Below are 15788 nucleotides of genomic sequence, written 5' to 3' on the forward strand. Positions count from 1 at the left end.
CTCTCTGGACACCAAGTACACCCCCCGAGGGTATCTTCAATCACCTCAACTCTGAACTGAATCCACAACCTATGAATGCTTTCAAGGGCTCTAGAAACTCATGTTCTTGGTATTATTTATTTATATTATATATTTTTCTTACTATTTGCACAACTTGTCTTTTGCATACTGATTGTCAGTCTTTGTGTGTAGCTTTTCAACTATGCTATTGGATTTCTTCTTACTGTGTACGCCTGCAAGAAAATGAATCTCAGGGTTGTATATGGTGACATATACATACTTTAATGATAAATTTACTTTCAGTTTTAATCGTGAATTCAAATCTCAGGAATAGAACTTGAATTCACAGCCAATTCACTACAAATACAGAACACTAACATTGTAGAAGTGCAATACAAGAGAAATCAACTGATACATCCATTTCAAGACATCAAAGAAAGGATGAACTACACAACAGTCAAAGAAGAATTCAATTTTGCAGGAAATAGATTTGAGGTAAACATTATGTGCCTTTTAAAATACTACACAAATCTATTAGACACAAAGTACTGGTTAATGGTTAGTACAAGATCAGCACCACACAGAGAGAGTGAAATCAGCTAAATCATTAACCAGCTTCTATTACCCTCTTCACTGCTTTCAGAACACACTAGTCCTCAATATACTCAGTGGCCACTTCATTAGATACCACTGAGTATGTTCATGGTCTTCTGTTGCTGTAGCCCATCTGCTTCAAGGTTCAGTGTGTTGTGCATCCACACACTGCTCACCACTGTTGTAACACATGGTTATTTGAGTTACTGTCACCTTCCTGTCAGCTTGAACCAGCCTCCGTTGACCTGTCTCATTAACATGCTACTTTTGTCCACCGAACTGCAAATGAACTTCTTGACCATGTCTGCATGCTTTTAAGCATTGAGTTCCAGTCACATGATTGGGAGAGAGGTATTTGCATTAAACAAGCAGATTTACAGGTACACCTGATAAAGTGGCCACTGAGTAGTTTCTCCTTTATGGCATATGAAAGGAAGAGACACAATGAAACAAATAGGATGATAGCTCCTACACAACATCATCAGAAACCAGGCTCTAGATCACACTCCCATGTTGTTAAGATTATAGAAAATGCATGACCACATAGATGCTGAATACATGCAAATATATTGCTGTTGCTGCCTTTGGAAGGGCCGCTGGTTCGTGTCACTTCCTTTGGAGGGGTCGCTGGGTCGTGGTGCTCTCGGAGATGTTATCAAAATTGACATTTATGGATTGGACTGTAGTTCACAGTCGCCTCTTTCAGTTCTATGTTTTTTTTGTGTTCTCGCCCATTCTTTCTTGTTGCTGATTGGCGAGCTAGGGCTTTGGACGATCTGTTAGTTTTTGTGAGAGAGGGAGAGGAGTTGACAAGTTTTGTTTCTTTTTCTTCTTGTGAGGGAAGGGGGTTTTTTGATGTCTTTCAACTACTTCTATGGTTTTCTGTATTTTATGGCTATCTGTAGAAGTCAAATTTGAGTTGTACTCTGGATAATAAAATAAACTTTTGATTGGGAAGATAGGATGTGAATAAATGCAAACAGTGGGTAATGGGTACTTATGCAGCATACGATTCAATATTTGCATTGTGAACATTAAGTTATGTGGCAGTAAAAAAATAAGCAGAGTTGTCAGGCTTTCAGAAGTAGCTGGCATGAGGGGCCATAACTTTAAGTTAAGTGGAGAAACGTATAGGGGGATAAGAATCTGTGTGGAATGCACTGCCAGGGGTGATGATAGAGACAGATATATTGGGAATATTTAAGGATCTCTCATACATGCCCATGGATGAAATAAAATAAGGGTTTAGGTGGGAGAGAATGGTTAGATTGACCTTGGAGTAGGTTAAAAGGTCAGCACAACATCGTGAGCTGAACAGTCTATACTGTGCTGTCCTGTTCTATGTTCCAGGAGACATGTGATGTGTTTACCCATACTGTGACCTGCAATTTATACCAAAGCCAACAGTGGTGAAAGCTGCCTTACGAAATCATCCCCATGGGCTAGGCTGCAAATCTATTGAACAAAACCTCTTCAAGGAAATATCATGGTTATAAGTAAGAATAACCACCTCACACATTACAACAGAGTCTGTAGTTTAAAAATAAATGATGAGGCTGAATATCTAATCTCTGCATCACAGTCATTATCAAACAATAGTCATGCAAGAGAACTTGCTGATTTAGTCACAAAAATCACAAGTGGTCACTTAGCTTCAAATCCAGACAATTCAATGCACAAATAATACAGCTAGTCCCAAACATCTGACACACAATGCTGGAGCAACTCAATGCTGGATCAAGCAGCATCGAGGGAGGGAAAGGAGCAGTCGGCATTTCACACTGAGACCCTTTATCAACACTCATGATTGATCATATGCCCTGATAAATGTCTCAGCCCAAAATGACAACTCTTAACTTCTCTCCATAGAAGCTTTTAGTCTGCTGTGTGTTAGTCCCAAACACCTGCCCTTTCCCTGAGCTTCCAATTTTGCCCCCTTTCATACACTAACCCAGTTCTTTACTTTTTTTTAAAACAATGAATTCCAAACCTTAACAACTGAATGCATAAAAACTTCTTCCCCATTAGTTTTGGTTCTTCACCAATTACTTTCTTCCGATACCCATCACTTCCTTGCCATTGACCCTTCTCTCTACAGAGCCCATATTAGCACTTTACCTGGTACAACCACTAAGAATACAACCACACAACTGTAAGTTGAAGATGAGCTTTATCATCTCATTAAGCTGTGCAGACTCAGAACCACATTCCCCATGCCTGATCACAGTCCAAAGCGTTTTCATAAGGTCTCAGCCCATTAGTTATAAGTTAATTCAACTTAACAACATGACATGACTGAGTATACAGTCCTGGCATTGTCAGTTAGATACTAATTATAGGGCACTCTTGGTTGGGGCTGACCATGGATGTTACGTCCTAGCTGTGGCCCATGCAACAGGCTCCCCCCTCCACACAGCTGATGAATCCAAAGCAACACAAAGACTGATACAGTTCGACACCCATTGGTATCGCAGAGCTGCCAGTAAGTATTGAACTTAACATCGGACTACCTCAGGAACTCCAGCTCCGGATTTCCCTCAGGGTTTACTCCTGAAGCCTTCCCCATGAGTGGGTACAGGCATAAGGAAGCGAAGGTTTGAGATCAGAGTCCTAGATGAGCTGCCAACCATGACTGACAAATCCCATCTGCCTGATAAATACCTATACCATCAGGCCAATCCCATAATTATAAATTTCCAACTTTATTACCATAATCCAATATCACAAAGTAAAAATTAGTCTGTCAATTAATCTCCCAGAGAAGGCAGGAGAGGCAGAGGGATAGGCATTTCCCAATGCTCACTGCCTCTCATACTCTCCATTAGCTCAACAGATGTACCGGATAATATGGTCAACGTGTTCCTAACTGACTGATTACACCACACTTGAAATTCACTCACTCCTCACTGTAAGCAGTAGATGCACAATGGGTCATACTACAGACAGAAATGTAAAAATTAATACCAGGACCATTTGTAGTCTAGCCACAGACCAATTGAGGTGACACCTTGTAAACAAACAGAATATCAACACCATTCCATTCAGTGCATTCTACACATTCCAAAATGTATCACAAGCTATGCAAAGCATTCCTTGTTCCAATTTTAGGAATACAATCTCATACTCACTCTTCTGTTCCATTTCCTTCAGTTCCTCAGGTGGAATCTTCAGTTTGTCAATGTGTTCACGCAAAACGCTCGCCCATTTCTGCAATGAATCCATGATAGTCCAAGGCCTGGCCATGTCTGCCACAAAGACAGCTAAAGTATTCTTCAAATTTTCCGCAGAAACCGCAAACTTAAGAAGGCCCTTATGGTACAGCTCGCCGTCCAGAATCCACACATTACATCGCGTGTGATCTGTGGAAAGACATATAGCTGGAATTACTCCCTTGCTAAAACAAGCAGCCTGGAATCCTTTAGCCAAATCAAATGAATAAAGTAGATAGTGCAGAAACAGGTAGGAAACATGCTAGCAATACTTTGCCATGGGTACCTCATTCATGTATATCTACTAATAACTTCTCAACAAACAAACAGGCAGCAAATGTTAAATTTTATTCCTTTGGCAATGCATTGGTTGACCTAATTAAATCAGTGAAATAGGTTTCAACCATCATGCTGCTGAAATCGGTGTAGATCATTTCATTCACCACTATTCTGAAATGATTCTACAACCTACAGACTAATTTTCAATGACTCTTTACAACTCACCCCCCAGTATTATTTTTATGATACAGTTTGTCTTTTTGCACATTGGTTCTTTGCCAGTGTATCTGTTTATATTGTATTCCTTTCCCCCCTCTGTAAATCCTTACAAGAAAATGAATCTCGTTCCTCTATGATAACACACAGTACATGTACCTTGATAATATACTTTGAGCTTTCAGATTTGAACTGTTGAGATTGAGTCATCAACCTGAAACATTAGCTGTTTTTTTCTCCACAGATTTTGCCTTGACAGTTAAATATTTCCAGTATTTTGTAACTTCATAGTAGATCATTAAAATTCTACCTCCTTTGCCAATGAGAGTCAATATTAAGAGGTATAATCTTAAACAGGTGATGGGGTGGAGATGCATCTTTATCAAAGGAGGTGTAAGGCACTCCTTCCCTCTGCTAGCCTGTAGGTCACCCTTGGGCAAGGAATAGCACCTGCTTAGTCCCCCACACCCCCCCCCCCCGCCGATGAGAGTCACTTGAAGCCATGGGAGATGATGGTGGATGGTCGTATGAACAGCTGGTGCATATCACAAGTCCTGATTATGTGACCACTGACACCAGACAGACAATCTCTGGAGAGTAATGATAATGTCTGGGGTCACCTGTTTTTAAAGATGCTGCCCAGAAGAAAGCAATAGCAAACCACTTCTGAAGAAAAATTTGTCAAGAACAATCATGATCATGGGACCATAATCGCCTAAGTAATATGACACAGGACATAACAACAATGATGATGGTGATCTTAAAATTATAGCTTGACCAATCCGGAAAGCTATCAGGAAGTACTACATCTCACTGCTTTGAGCATTGACTATAAAGGTCTATTCTACCGTAGATTCCGGATTTTAAGCCGCTACTTTTTTCCCACATTTTGAACAGCTTTGAACTTTGCGGCCTATAATCCGGAGCGGCTAATGCATGATTTTTTTTCATGCCGCCTCGTAAACATTTTGCCTCATAACAGTAGACCAATAAAATTGATGAGTAGTTCACAGAGGTCCAATGAAATTGTACGATAAATCAAGCGCACTTTCACAATTAAATTATTGTAAATCAGTCATTTGTACTCACCCTCATCAACATGGAAAACACTCGAAGCATTGTGCTGCCTTATGGCATACTTAGTTTATAATATTTTCGCTTAGTAATTCATTTTCTAGTTAAAGTTAGAAGAGTTTTAACTATATTTGTTTTCTGTACTACATCGCGGGATGCTATGACGTCACACCCGGTTTCGCGGTGTCTTGTGGGAAAATGCCGGTTTGCGATAAACGGAAAGGAGGGGGGGGAGCGCATTACGTGAGCGGCTTTGGATCTGAGCGAACGCTGCTTTTAAATGCCATTTGCGATAAACGGAAAGGAGGGGGGAGCGCATTACGCGAGCGGCTTTGGATCTGAGCGAACGCTGCTTTTAAGTTAAAGGTGATCAATAACTTTTCCTGGTAGGCTGTAGTATATATATTTTTTACCAGTCGTTAGGAGATATTGGAATGTTGTTCAGTAAAGAAGTATACGCAACGTATTTAAAAGTAGCCGCGTTACGGGCACGGTTCGAAAAAAAGCATTTGCAATATGTATTTGTTTTTGTTACCATATGGATTTAATTAAAAGTTAAAAAATCCTCACGTGTAATATCTTTCTGTGTAAATATCTCATATTACAACGTGGGACACCTGCGGCCGAAAATCCGGTGCGGCCTTTACAATTAAAAAATTGATTTTATTTCTAAAATTAGAGCCAGCGGCTTTTAATCAGGTGCGCTCTGTAGTCCGGAATCTACGGTACTTTAGACAACTGTTAATGGGTCCTCATATATGGGGCACTGAATTTAGTTGAAAATTCCAGAAATGAATAATAAATACTTGAGAAGTATTCATTCCTCATGTTTGATCTATTACTCAAAGATAAGAACACAACACAAGAGAAAGGAGTGGCAATCACAAGGCTCATGGAACCTGCTTGGCATTGCCTTAAGACTTGGCTGATGCTGCCTTATTTGTTTTTCTGCCCAGTCCCAATGTTTTCCAATTCCCTTGGTGTCCATTAATACAGCTTAAATAAACTCAGCAATTGGGCATCCACAGGCTGAGGTGAGAATTCTCAGGCTTTACTACACTTGGCTCCTCTTCTCAATTCCAAAAGGTTGTTCCTGACCCAATCCCAAAGTTTCACTGAAGGTAACAGTTCCTGGGCATCTATGCAAATGATTTCCGTCAATGTGAAAATAAATCAGATGATGCAAAACCAGGACAAATAAGATACAAATTAACCACGACCTGATAAAACAGAAATCACCAACTCTGGGCTTCATTGTTGATGTTTGTTGTTAGTGATTTCAAATGTTCAGAGATTAGCTTTATTTGTCACATAACATACAGTAAAATGCTCTATTTCTGTCAACAACCACAGTGTATGGATTGTACTACGGCAAGCCACAAGAGTTGGACAACATAGCATGTCCACAACTTACTGACTCTAACCTGCTTGGCTTTGAAACATGGAAGGAAACCAGAACACTTGGAGGAAATCCACATGGTCACGAGGAGAACATACAAATTCCTTAAAGACAGTGGTGGAAACTGAACCTCCACCGCAATCGTTGTGAAGTGTTACACTAACCACTACACTATCATGCCACCCAATGTTACCACCATTCTTATGCTAGCACCAGAAGATACTTTTTAATATTTTAATGACACCATCAAGGATCTAACAAGATTTATCATTTTATATGTATGCAACTTCAACATAACACCAAAGTCTATACTCAATACACTGGCCTTCATAAATCCAAGTACTGCATACAGGAGCTGGGATGTTAAGTTGTGTGAGATATTGCAGAAGCCTAATGTGGAGTATTGTGTGCAGTTTTCAGCACCTACCTACAAGAAAGATGACAAAAAGATTGAAAGAATACAGAGAAAATTTACAAGAATGCTACGAGGACTTGAGGTCCTAGGTTATTAGGAAAGGAGTGTAGTGTACTCCTGGAGTGTAGGAGAATGAGGGGAGATTTGACAGAGGTGTACAAAATTATGAGGGGTATGGATAGGGTACCACACGAAGACTTTTTCCATTGAGGTTGGAGAAATTAGAAACATAGATCATAGATTAAGGGTGAAAGGTGAAATGTTTAAGGGGAACTTGTTCACTCAGTGGGTGGTGAGCGTGTGGATCAAGCTGACGGCAGAAATGATAGAGTCAGGTTTAATTTCAACAGGCAAGACAGGATTGGATAAGCATATGGACAGGATGGGAATGGAGGGCTATGGTACAGGTGCAGGTTAATGGGACTAGGAAAAATAATAGTTTGACAGACCAGATGGACCGAATACCTTGCTTTATTATCAAAGGTCATATATGTCACAAGATGAAACCTTGAGATTCGTTTCCTTGCAGGTGTTCACAGTAAATACAAAGAAACAATAAATTCAATGAAAGACCATCCCCAGCAGATGGACAATAAACTACACAAATACCAAAAGAAGAAAAAAAAGCAATAAATATCAAGAACATGAGATAAAGCGTCCTTGAAAGTGAGTCCATAGGTTGGGTTGAGTGAAGTTATCCTCTTCTAGATCAAGAGCCTGATGGCTGAGGGGTAATAATTGTTCCTGAGCCTAAAGTAACGTCAAGTAAAGTTGCCACACTTTTCCTTATCACATTCCCAAATCCTTGGAATGTGATAAGATAACATCATCCAGCCAGACCAAAACAAAATACACAAATTAAAACACTGCTCTAAAACAGCTCCTAATTGGTTGGTTTGAAATCAAAACTATTCCAAATAGTGAAGAAATGACCATTTCATTCAGGTTACAATGATAAAGCCTAGTCTGACACTCCAAATGGAGCTCAGCCAAAAAAATTCAGCAAAAAGTTAAACTGAGGGTACATCACCTTTAAGTTCAGTTTGTCTTTCAACCATACACATGTATACCACCAAACAACGTAACATTCCTCCGATCAAGGTACACAACATTCAACATCTCACACACATTACACGTAAAATACTACCACAAACAAATTAACAATAATAAGCTGCATTTACAACACAAGTTAAAAAGTGTAACACCACTGGCACTCTATATATGATGAGACCTGGGTGGTAGCAGGGAGTTCAGTAGTCTCATGTAGGGGACATGTATACCAAACATGTAATTACTTTAGAAATTATCTAGGGTTACCCATAGCCCTCTATTTTTCTAAGCTCCATGTACCTATCCAGGAGTCTCTTAAAAGACCCTATCGTATCCACCTCCACCATCGTCACTGGCAGCACATTCCACGCACTCACCACTCTCTGCGTAAAAAATTTACCCCGACATCTCCTCTGTACCTACTTCTAAACACCTTAAAACTGTGCCCTCTCGTGTTAGCCATTTCAGCCTTGGGATAAAGCCTCTGACTATCCATATGATCAATGCCTCTCATCATCTTATACACCTCTATCAGGTCACCTCTCATCCTCCGTCGCTCCAAGGAGAAAAGGCCGAGTTCACTCAACCTATTCTCATAAGGCATGCTCCCCAATCCAGGCAACATCCTTGTAAATCTCCTCTGCACCCTTTCTATACTTTCCACATCCTTCCTGTAGTGAGGTGACCAGAACTGAGCACAGTACTCCAAATGGGGTCTGACCAGGGTTCTATATAGCTGCAACGTTATCTGTCGGCTCCTAAATTCAATTGCATGATTGATGAAGGCCAATACACCGCACGCCTTCTTAACCACAACTCTGAGCGTCCTATGGACTTGGACCTCAAGATCCTTCTGATCCTATTGGGAGTATAAAAGTTGCATTGTTTGCTGTGTAACCAAAACTATGAGTTCACTATTTGCTATGCGTGTATCCAATTCAGTAGGAGAATGAAATCTTAAGAATGTAGAAGACAATGGTGTGTTAATGAGAGGTAGCTAAGAGATGTGGATTATGTAGTCTGAGTTTGCTATTCGCTATGCATGTATCCAATTGAATGTAGAAGACAATGGTGTGTTAATGAGAGGTAGCTAAGAGATGTAGATTAGAACATGATTAAGTCAATAGGTAGAAACAATAGTGGCAGATGTACTTGTGATACGCAACTATAGACCGATTGGATATGCTAATGCAACTAAACCAGGAGATTGCTATAAAAAAATGCTATGTACAAGGATCGGTGGGCAATCAGCGACTAGCTCAATGACTGTCTCAGCTTTGATTTGCAAATTAAAGTTTAATACTTCTTGAAGAATCTTCTGCGTCTCCTGGTCGTTTGTGGGGCACAAAAAACCACGACAATCCTCCACACTGCCAAGAGTCTTACCATTAATACTATATTCTGCCATCATATTTGACCTACCAAAATGAACCACTTCACACTTATCTGGCTTGAACTCCATCTGCCACTTCTCAGCCCAGTTTTGCATCCTATCAATGTCCCGCTGTAACCTCTGACAGCCATCCACAACACTCCCAACCTTTGTGTCATCAGTAATTTACTAACCCACCCTTCCACTTCCTCATCCAGGTCATTTATAAAAATCACAAAGAGAAGGGGTCCCTGAGGCAGACCACTGATCACCTACCTCCATAGAGAATATGACCCGTCTACAACCACTCTTTGCCTTCTGTGGACAAGCCAATTCTGGACCCACAAAGCAAGGTTCCTTTGGATCCCAAAATAAAGTTTAAGGGAATTGGGGGATTCTCAGATTCCTGTAAATAATGGGTTAAGTACCGACTATGTCTGTGTATTTTGTGAGTGACTGCAGCATGTTTGAATAATGTCTCACAGCTGCTTCTTTGGAGCAAGATAAGGGTTAAAGTTCACACAGATCCACATAAGATATCTGTAACGTTCTCGCTCAGGTGTAACGGACCCGAATTAAACGTCGAGTTAAACCGGAGTCAATGAAAACAAGGTCGCAGTAAGATTAACCATTTACTGTTCACTCTTCACATTAAGGTATGGTGAAAACTGTTGATAAAAAAATACAAGATTGGTACAGTGTTTGTTTCCTTCTAGATATCACATTTACATTGTGAATACTTGCAAAGGTAAAACTACAATAACTACATTACATTAAAGTGCAGCATACAGTCAGAATCTACCTGCTCCATTGACTGCTTTAAATACACTTCAACACAAACTATCCCGACTCTTTAACTAATGAAAACATAAACCTTATCGACCGTCGTTACTTTTAACAGAATCGGCGTTAACATTTTAATTCAACATATTGATTATCTAATGACATACAGCGTTGCTTTCACTGTGTTTTTGGTGCGTAGAGAAAACTTAACTAGCGCTGTGGCGCCACATGTTAGCGACCCCCACCCTTGCGTTTATCCCAAACCGGTATTTTCCCACAAGACGCGGTGAAACCGGATGTGACATCATTGCAGCCGCGATATATTACAGACAAATGAATTTACTTAAACAATCCTAACTTTAACTAAAAAATGCTAACAAATTACTAAGCGAAATTATAAACTAAATAACTGCCATAAAGGCAGCACAATATCTCCTGACTTTTCACACCTTTTGATTTCAACAAAAGGTGATACCTGGTGGAAATTAGACAGGACATTCTTTTCTTAATTAAAGCATAAATCTGGTGGATGTCCTTATCTTTGTAATTAAGTTTTGGCTCTACCAAACCAGGTAGGACATTGCTTTTTTAAATTAAAGTGGCTGGAGTGTCTATCAACTGATTGTTCTTTTGTATCAGAGGCCTTATAAATTCTAACAATTCTGATGCAAGGCAGTGAACTTGTTGAACCGCTGGAGGGGTGAGACGCTTCTCCCCTTGCTGTTGGGACCAAGTTCACTCACCGGCTGAGCTTGAAGAATTTAACTGGTGAAAAGATAAGAAACAATCTTTTTGTGCTGTCATTATCTGATCTGACAAATTTACGTTTATACCTATGCCTCCTTACTTTCTCAATAAGCACTGTATAGGGTACCTAGTCAAATGCCTTGCTGAAATCCATACATACTGCATCTACTGTTTTACCTTCATCAATGCGTTTAGTCACATCCTCAAAAAATTCAATCAGGCTTGTAAGGCACGATCCACCTTTGACAAAGCCATGCTGACTACTCCTAACCATATTATGCTTCTTCAAATGAACATAGATCCTGCCTCTCAGGATCTTCTCCATCAACTTACTAATCACTGAAGTAAGACTCTCTGGTCTGTAATTTTCTGGGCCATCTCTACTCCTTTCTTGAATAAAGGAACAACATTCGCAACCCTCCAATCCTCCGGAACCTCTCCCGCCCCCATTGATGATGCAAAGATCATTGCCAGAGGCTCAGCAATCTCCTCCCTCGCCTCCCACTGTAGCCTGGGGTACATCTCATCCAGTCACGGTGACTTATCCAACTTGATGTTTTCCAAATGCTCCAGCACATCCTCTTCCTTAATGTCTATATGCTCAAGCTTTTCAGTCTGCTGCAAGTCATCCCTACAATCAACAAGATCCTTTTCTATAGTGAATGTTGAAGCAAAGTATTCATTAAGTACCTCTATCATCTCTTCCTGTTCCATACACACTTTTTCACTGCCACACATGATTGGTCCTATTCTCTCACATCTTATCTTCTTGCTCTTCACATACTTGTAGAATGCCTTGGGGTTTTCCTTAATCCTGCTCGCCAAGGCCTTTTCATGACCTGTTCTGGCTCTCCTAATTTCATTCTTAAACCCCTTCTTGCTAGCCTTATAATCTTCTAGATCTCTATCATTATCTAGTTTTTTGAGCCTTTCATAAGCTTTTCTTGTCTTCTTGACTAGATTTACAACAGCCTTTATACACCACAGTTCCTGCAGAACTCCACGCAAATATCCCCTGAACATTTGCCACATTTCTGCTGTACATTTCCGAGAACATCTGTTCCCAATTTATGCTTCCAAGTTCCTGCCTGATAGCTTCATATTTCCCCTTACTCCAATTAAACACTTTCCTAACTTGTCTGTTCCGATCCCTCTCCAACGCTATGGCAAAGGAGATAGTGTTGTGGTTTCTCGTGCCCCACAAACGACTAGGAGACGCAAAAGATTCTTCAAGAAGTGTTAACTTTAATTTGCAAATCAAAGCTGAGACAGTCATTGAGATAGTCGCTGATTGCCCACCAATCCTTGTATATCCTTGTATCCTTTATAGCAATCTCCTGGTTTAGTTGTATTAGCATATCCAATCGGTCTATGGTTGCGCATCACAAGTACATCCGCCACTATTGTTTCTACCCATTGACTTAATCATGTTCTAATCTACATCTCTTAGCTACCTCTCATTAACACACCATTATAATCTACATCTCTTAGCTAGCCTCTCATTAACACCCCATTATCTTCTACATTCTTAAGATTTCATTCTCCTACTAAATTGGATACATGCATAGCAAATAGCAAGCTCAAAGCTGACTACATAGTTTTGGTTACACAGCAAACAATGCAACTTTTATACTCCAATAATAAAATTGTCATCGCTATCTCCAAAATGCTCTCCCACTGAGAGACATGACACTTGACCAGGTTCATTTCCCAAAACCAGATCAAGCACAGGTTTATCTACATATTGTGTCAGGAAACCTTCCTGAACACACCTAACAAACTCCACCCTATCTAAACCCCTTGCTCTTGGGAGATGCCAATCAATATTTGGGAAATTAAAATCTCCCACTATGACAACCCTGTTACTATTACACATTTCCAGAATTTGTCTCCCTTTCTGCTCCTTGATGTCCCTGTTACTTATTGGGTGGTCTATTTAAAAAAAACACCCAGTCGAGTTATTGATCCTTCCTGTTCCTAACTTCCACCCACAGAGACTCAGTAGACAATCTCTCCATTACTTTCTCCTTTTCTGCAGCGGTGACAGTACCTCTGATCAACAGTGCCACATCCCCACCTCTTTTGCCATCGGTGATGCAGCTGGTCAGGACACTCTCTATAGTGCTCCTGAAAAAATTGCTTAGGATGGGGTCATAGAATAAAGTGCCTCAATCTCCTCAGAAAGTGGAGATGCTGCTGTGTAGGAACAAGTGAGAGCATCCATTGGGTACACTGCCAGAAACTTGGTGCCCCTCACTCTCTCCGCGTAGGAGCTACGCAGATATGGTCAGCCTGCACCTTCCCGGAGATTACAATCATCATTAATTTTACCAAGTATGAATTTTCAGAATTAGAGTTATTCCTCAATCAACACAAATGACAACAGACTACCTAATCCAGCCATGATTTTAATCTTGATTGTTCAGGAGAGATTAATAACTATGCACATCCTTAACTTGCCTAATGATCGAGGATTAAGGAATAGCCTTACTGGCCCAAATCAGAGCACATGTCCAACATGGATTTACCTCTTTGCCTATGATAGATGCAGAATGTTGCTGGCAAACCTCTTTGCAATTATTATTATTACACCTTCCATGGCTGTGCAGTGCTTTACAAAGCTACCATCAACATATCACCTCCAACACATTTGTCCACCACTATACTACAATTTGGAATACCTACCATTCTTTGCCTAAACAGTATTTTGGGAAATCTGATGACCTGGCTGTCATTCTGCTACAGGTATACAGGAAGAGGCTCAACAGCAAGGCTACAGAGACAAGAACAATAAAGAGATGATCACGAGATGCAGAGAAGTGGCTATGGGATTGCTTCGAGTCACTAGACTGGGCTTTGTTCAAGGACTCACAGAATCTGAATGAATATACCAAGGTTGTCACGAACTTTATAAAAACAGTCGCAGACAAGTGCCCCCGTAAGATACCTAACCAGAAGCATTAGATACACTAACTGCTGAGAGCCAAATCAGTGGCATTTCAGGTCTGGTGACCAAGTTAAATACAAGAGGCCCATGTACAATGTCTGGAAAGTCATCTTATGTGGAAATGGTAATTTTGTACCAAACTTGAATTAGTGAAAGATATTCAACAGCCGGTGGCAGGGCTTGAAAGCTAATAACTCTTACAAAATAAAGCCAAGTGACATTGGTGACAAGGCTTCACTCCCAAATGAGCTCAATGCCTTTTATGCTTGCTTTGACTATCAAAACATCAAGGCATTTTTACAAGTTAACACAGCACCTGACCATCCTGTAATTTTAGTCTCCAAGGCTGATTTGAGGGCTTCCTTCAGGAGGATGAATTCACGAAAAGTATCCAGCTCATATAGGGTACCTGGCTGTGTACTAAACACTTATGCTGATCAACTGGCTGGAGCGTTCACTGAGATCTTTAAACTCTCACTTCGGCAGTCTAAGGTACCTATTTGCTTCAAGCAGACGTCACTTAAACCTGTGCGCAAGCATGGTAACCTGCCTCAATGACTGCCCAGAAGCCCTAACATCCATTGTGATTCAGTGCTTTAAGAAGTTAGTGAACAACACATCAATTCCTACCTGAGAAGTGACTTGGATCTGCTCTAATTCGCTTACCATCATAACAGATCAACAGCAGATGCCATTTCATTGGCTCTTCACTTAACCCTGGAACAGCTGGACAGCAAAGATATGTACATCAGGATGCTCTTCATTATCTACAGCTCGGCATTCAATGCTATCATCCCCTCAAGACTAATCAATAAGCTTAATACGCGAGTGTGCAACTGGATCCTCTATTTCCTGACTGGCAGACCCCAATCAGTTTGGATTGGCAACATCTCCATAATCTCTATCAGCAGAGGTGCACCACAGCTGTGTGTTTAGCCCTCTGCTCTACTTGCTTTATACTTATGACCGTGAGGCTAAGCACAGCTCCAAACCATATTCAAGGTTGTTGATGACAAAATTGTTGTAGGACGAATCAAAGGTGGTGATGAATCAACATAAAGAAGGAAGACTGAAAATCTAGCTGATGGTGCCAAAACAACAACCTCTCATTCAATGTCAGCAAGACCAGGAAGATGATTATTGACTTCAGAAGGAAGTCCTCCTCAGGGGATCAGGGGTGCAGAGGGTCGGCAACTTTAAAATTCCTTGGGTTATCATTTCAGAGGATCTGTCCTGGGCCCAGCACACAAGTGCCATTACAAAGAAAGCACAGCAGCACCTCTAGTTTACAAAGATTCAGCATGACATCTAAAAATCTGACAAATATCCACAGACATGTAGTGGACAGTATATTGACTGTACATTTCCAGCATCTGCTGACTTTCTCTTGTTAGTAATACATTGACTGATTTCATCATGGCCTGAATGGAAACCCCAATAAAAATCCCAAATAAAGAAGTGGAAACATGAGGAAATCTGCAGATGCTGGAAATTCAAACAACACACACAAAATGCTGGTGGAACACAGCAGGCCAGGCAGCATCTATAAGGAGAAGCACTGTCGACGTTTCAGGCCGAGACCCTTCGTCAGGACATCTCAGCCCGAAACGTCGACAGTGCTTCTCCTTATAGATGCTGCCTGGCCTGCTGTGTTCCACCAGCATTTTGTGTAAAGAAGTGGATATGGCCCAGTCTATCTTGGT

The 15788-nt window shown here is 40.7% G+C and overlaps 1 protein-coding gene across 1 annotated transcript in view; it reads right to left on the reverse strand.

Annotated features, from left to right (window-relative positions):
- dync1li2 (dynein, cytoplasmic 1, light intermediate chain 2) overlaps nucleotides 1-15788 on the reverse strand; it is a 139926-nt gene that overhangs the window by 102237 nt on the left and 21901 nt on the right. Inside the window, exon 4 of the mRNA XM_073070436.1 lies at nucleotides 3723-3953. Within this exon, the coding sequence (XP_072926537.1) occupies nucleotides 3723-3953 (231 nt within the window). The remainder of the gene's footprint in view (nucleotides 1-3722; nucleotides 3954-15788) is intronic.

Source organism: Hemitrygon akajei, chromosome 17 (genome assembly GCF_048418815.1).
Source record: "Hemitrygon akajei chromosome 17, sHemAka1.3, whole genome shotgun sequence".
Classification (NCBI taxonomy): Eukaryota; Metazoa; Chordata; class Chondrichthyes; order Myliobatiformes; family Dasyatidae; genus Hemitrygon; species Hemitrygon akajei.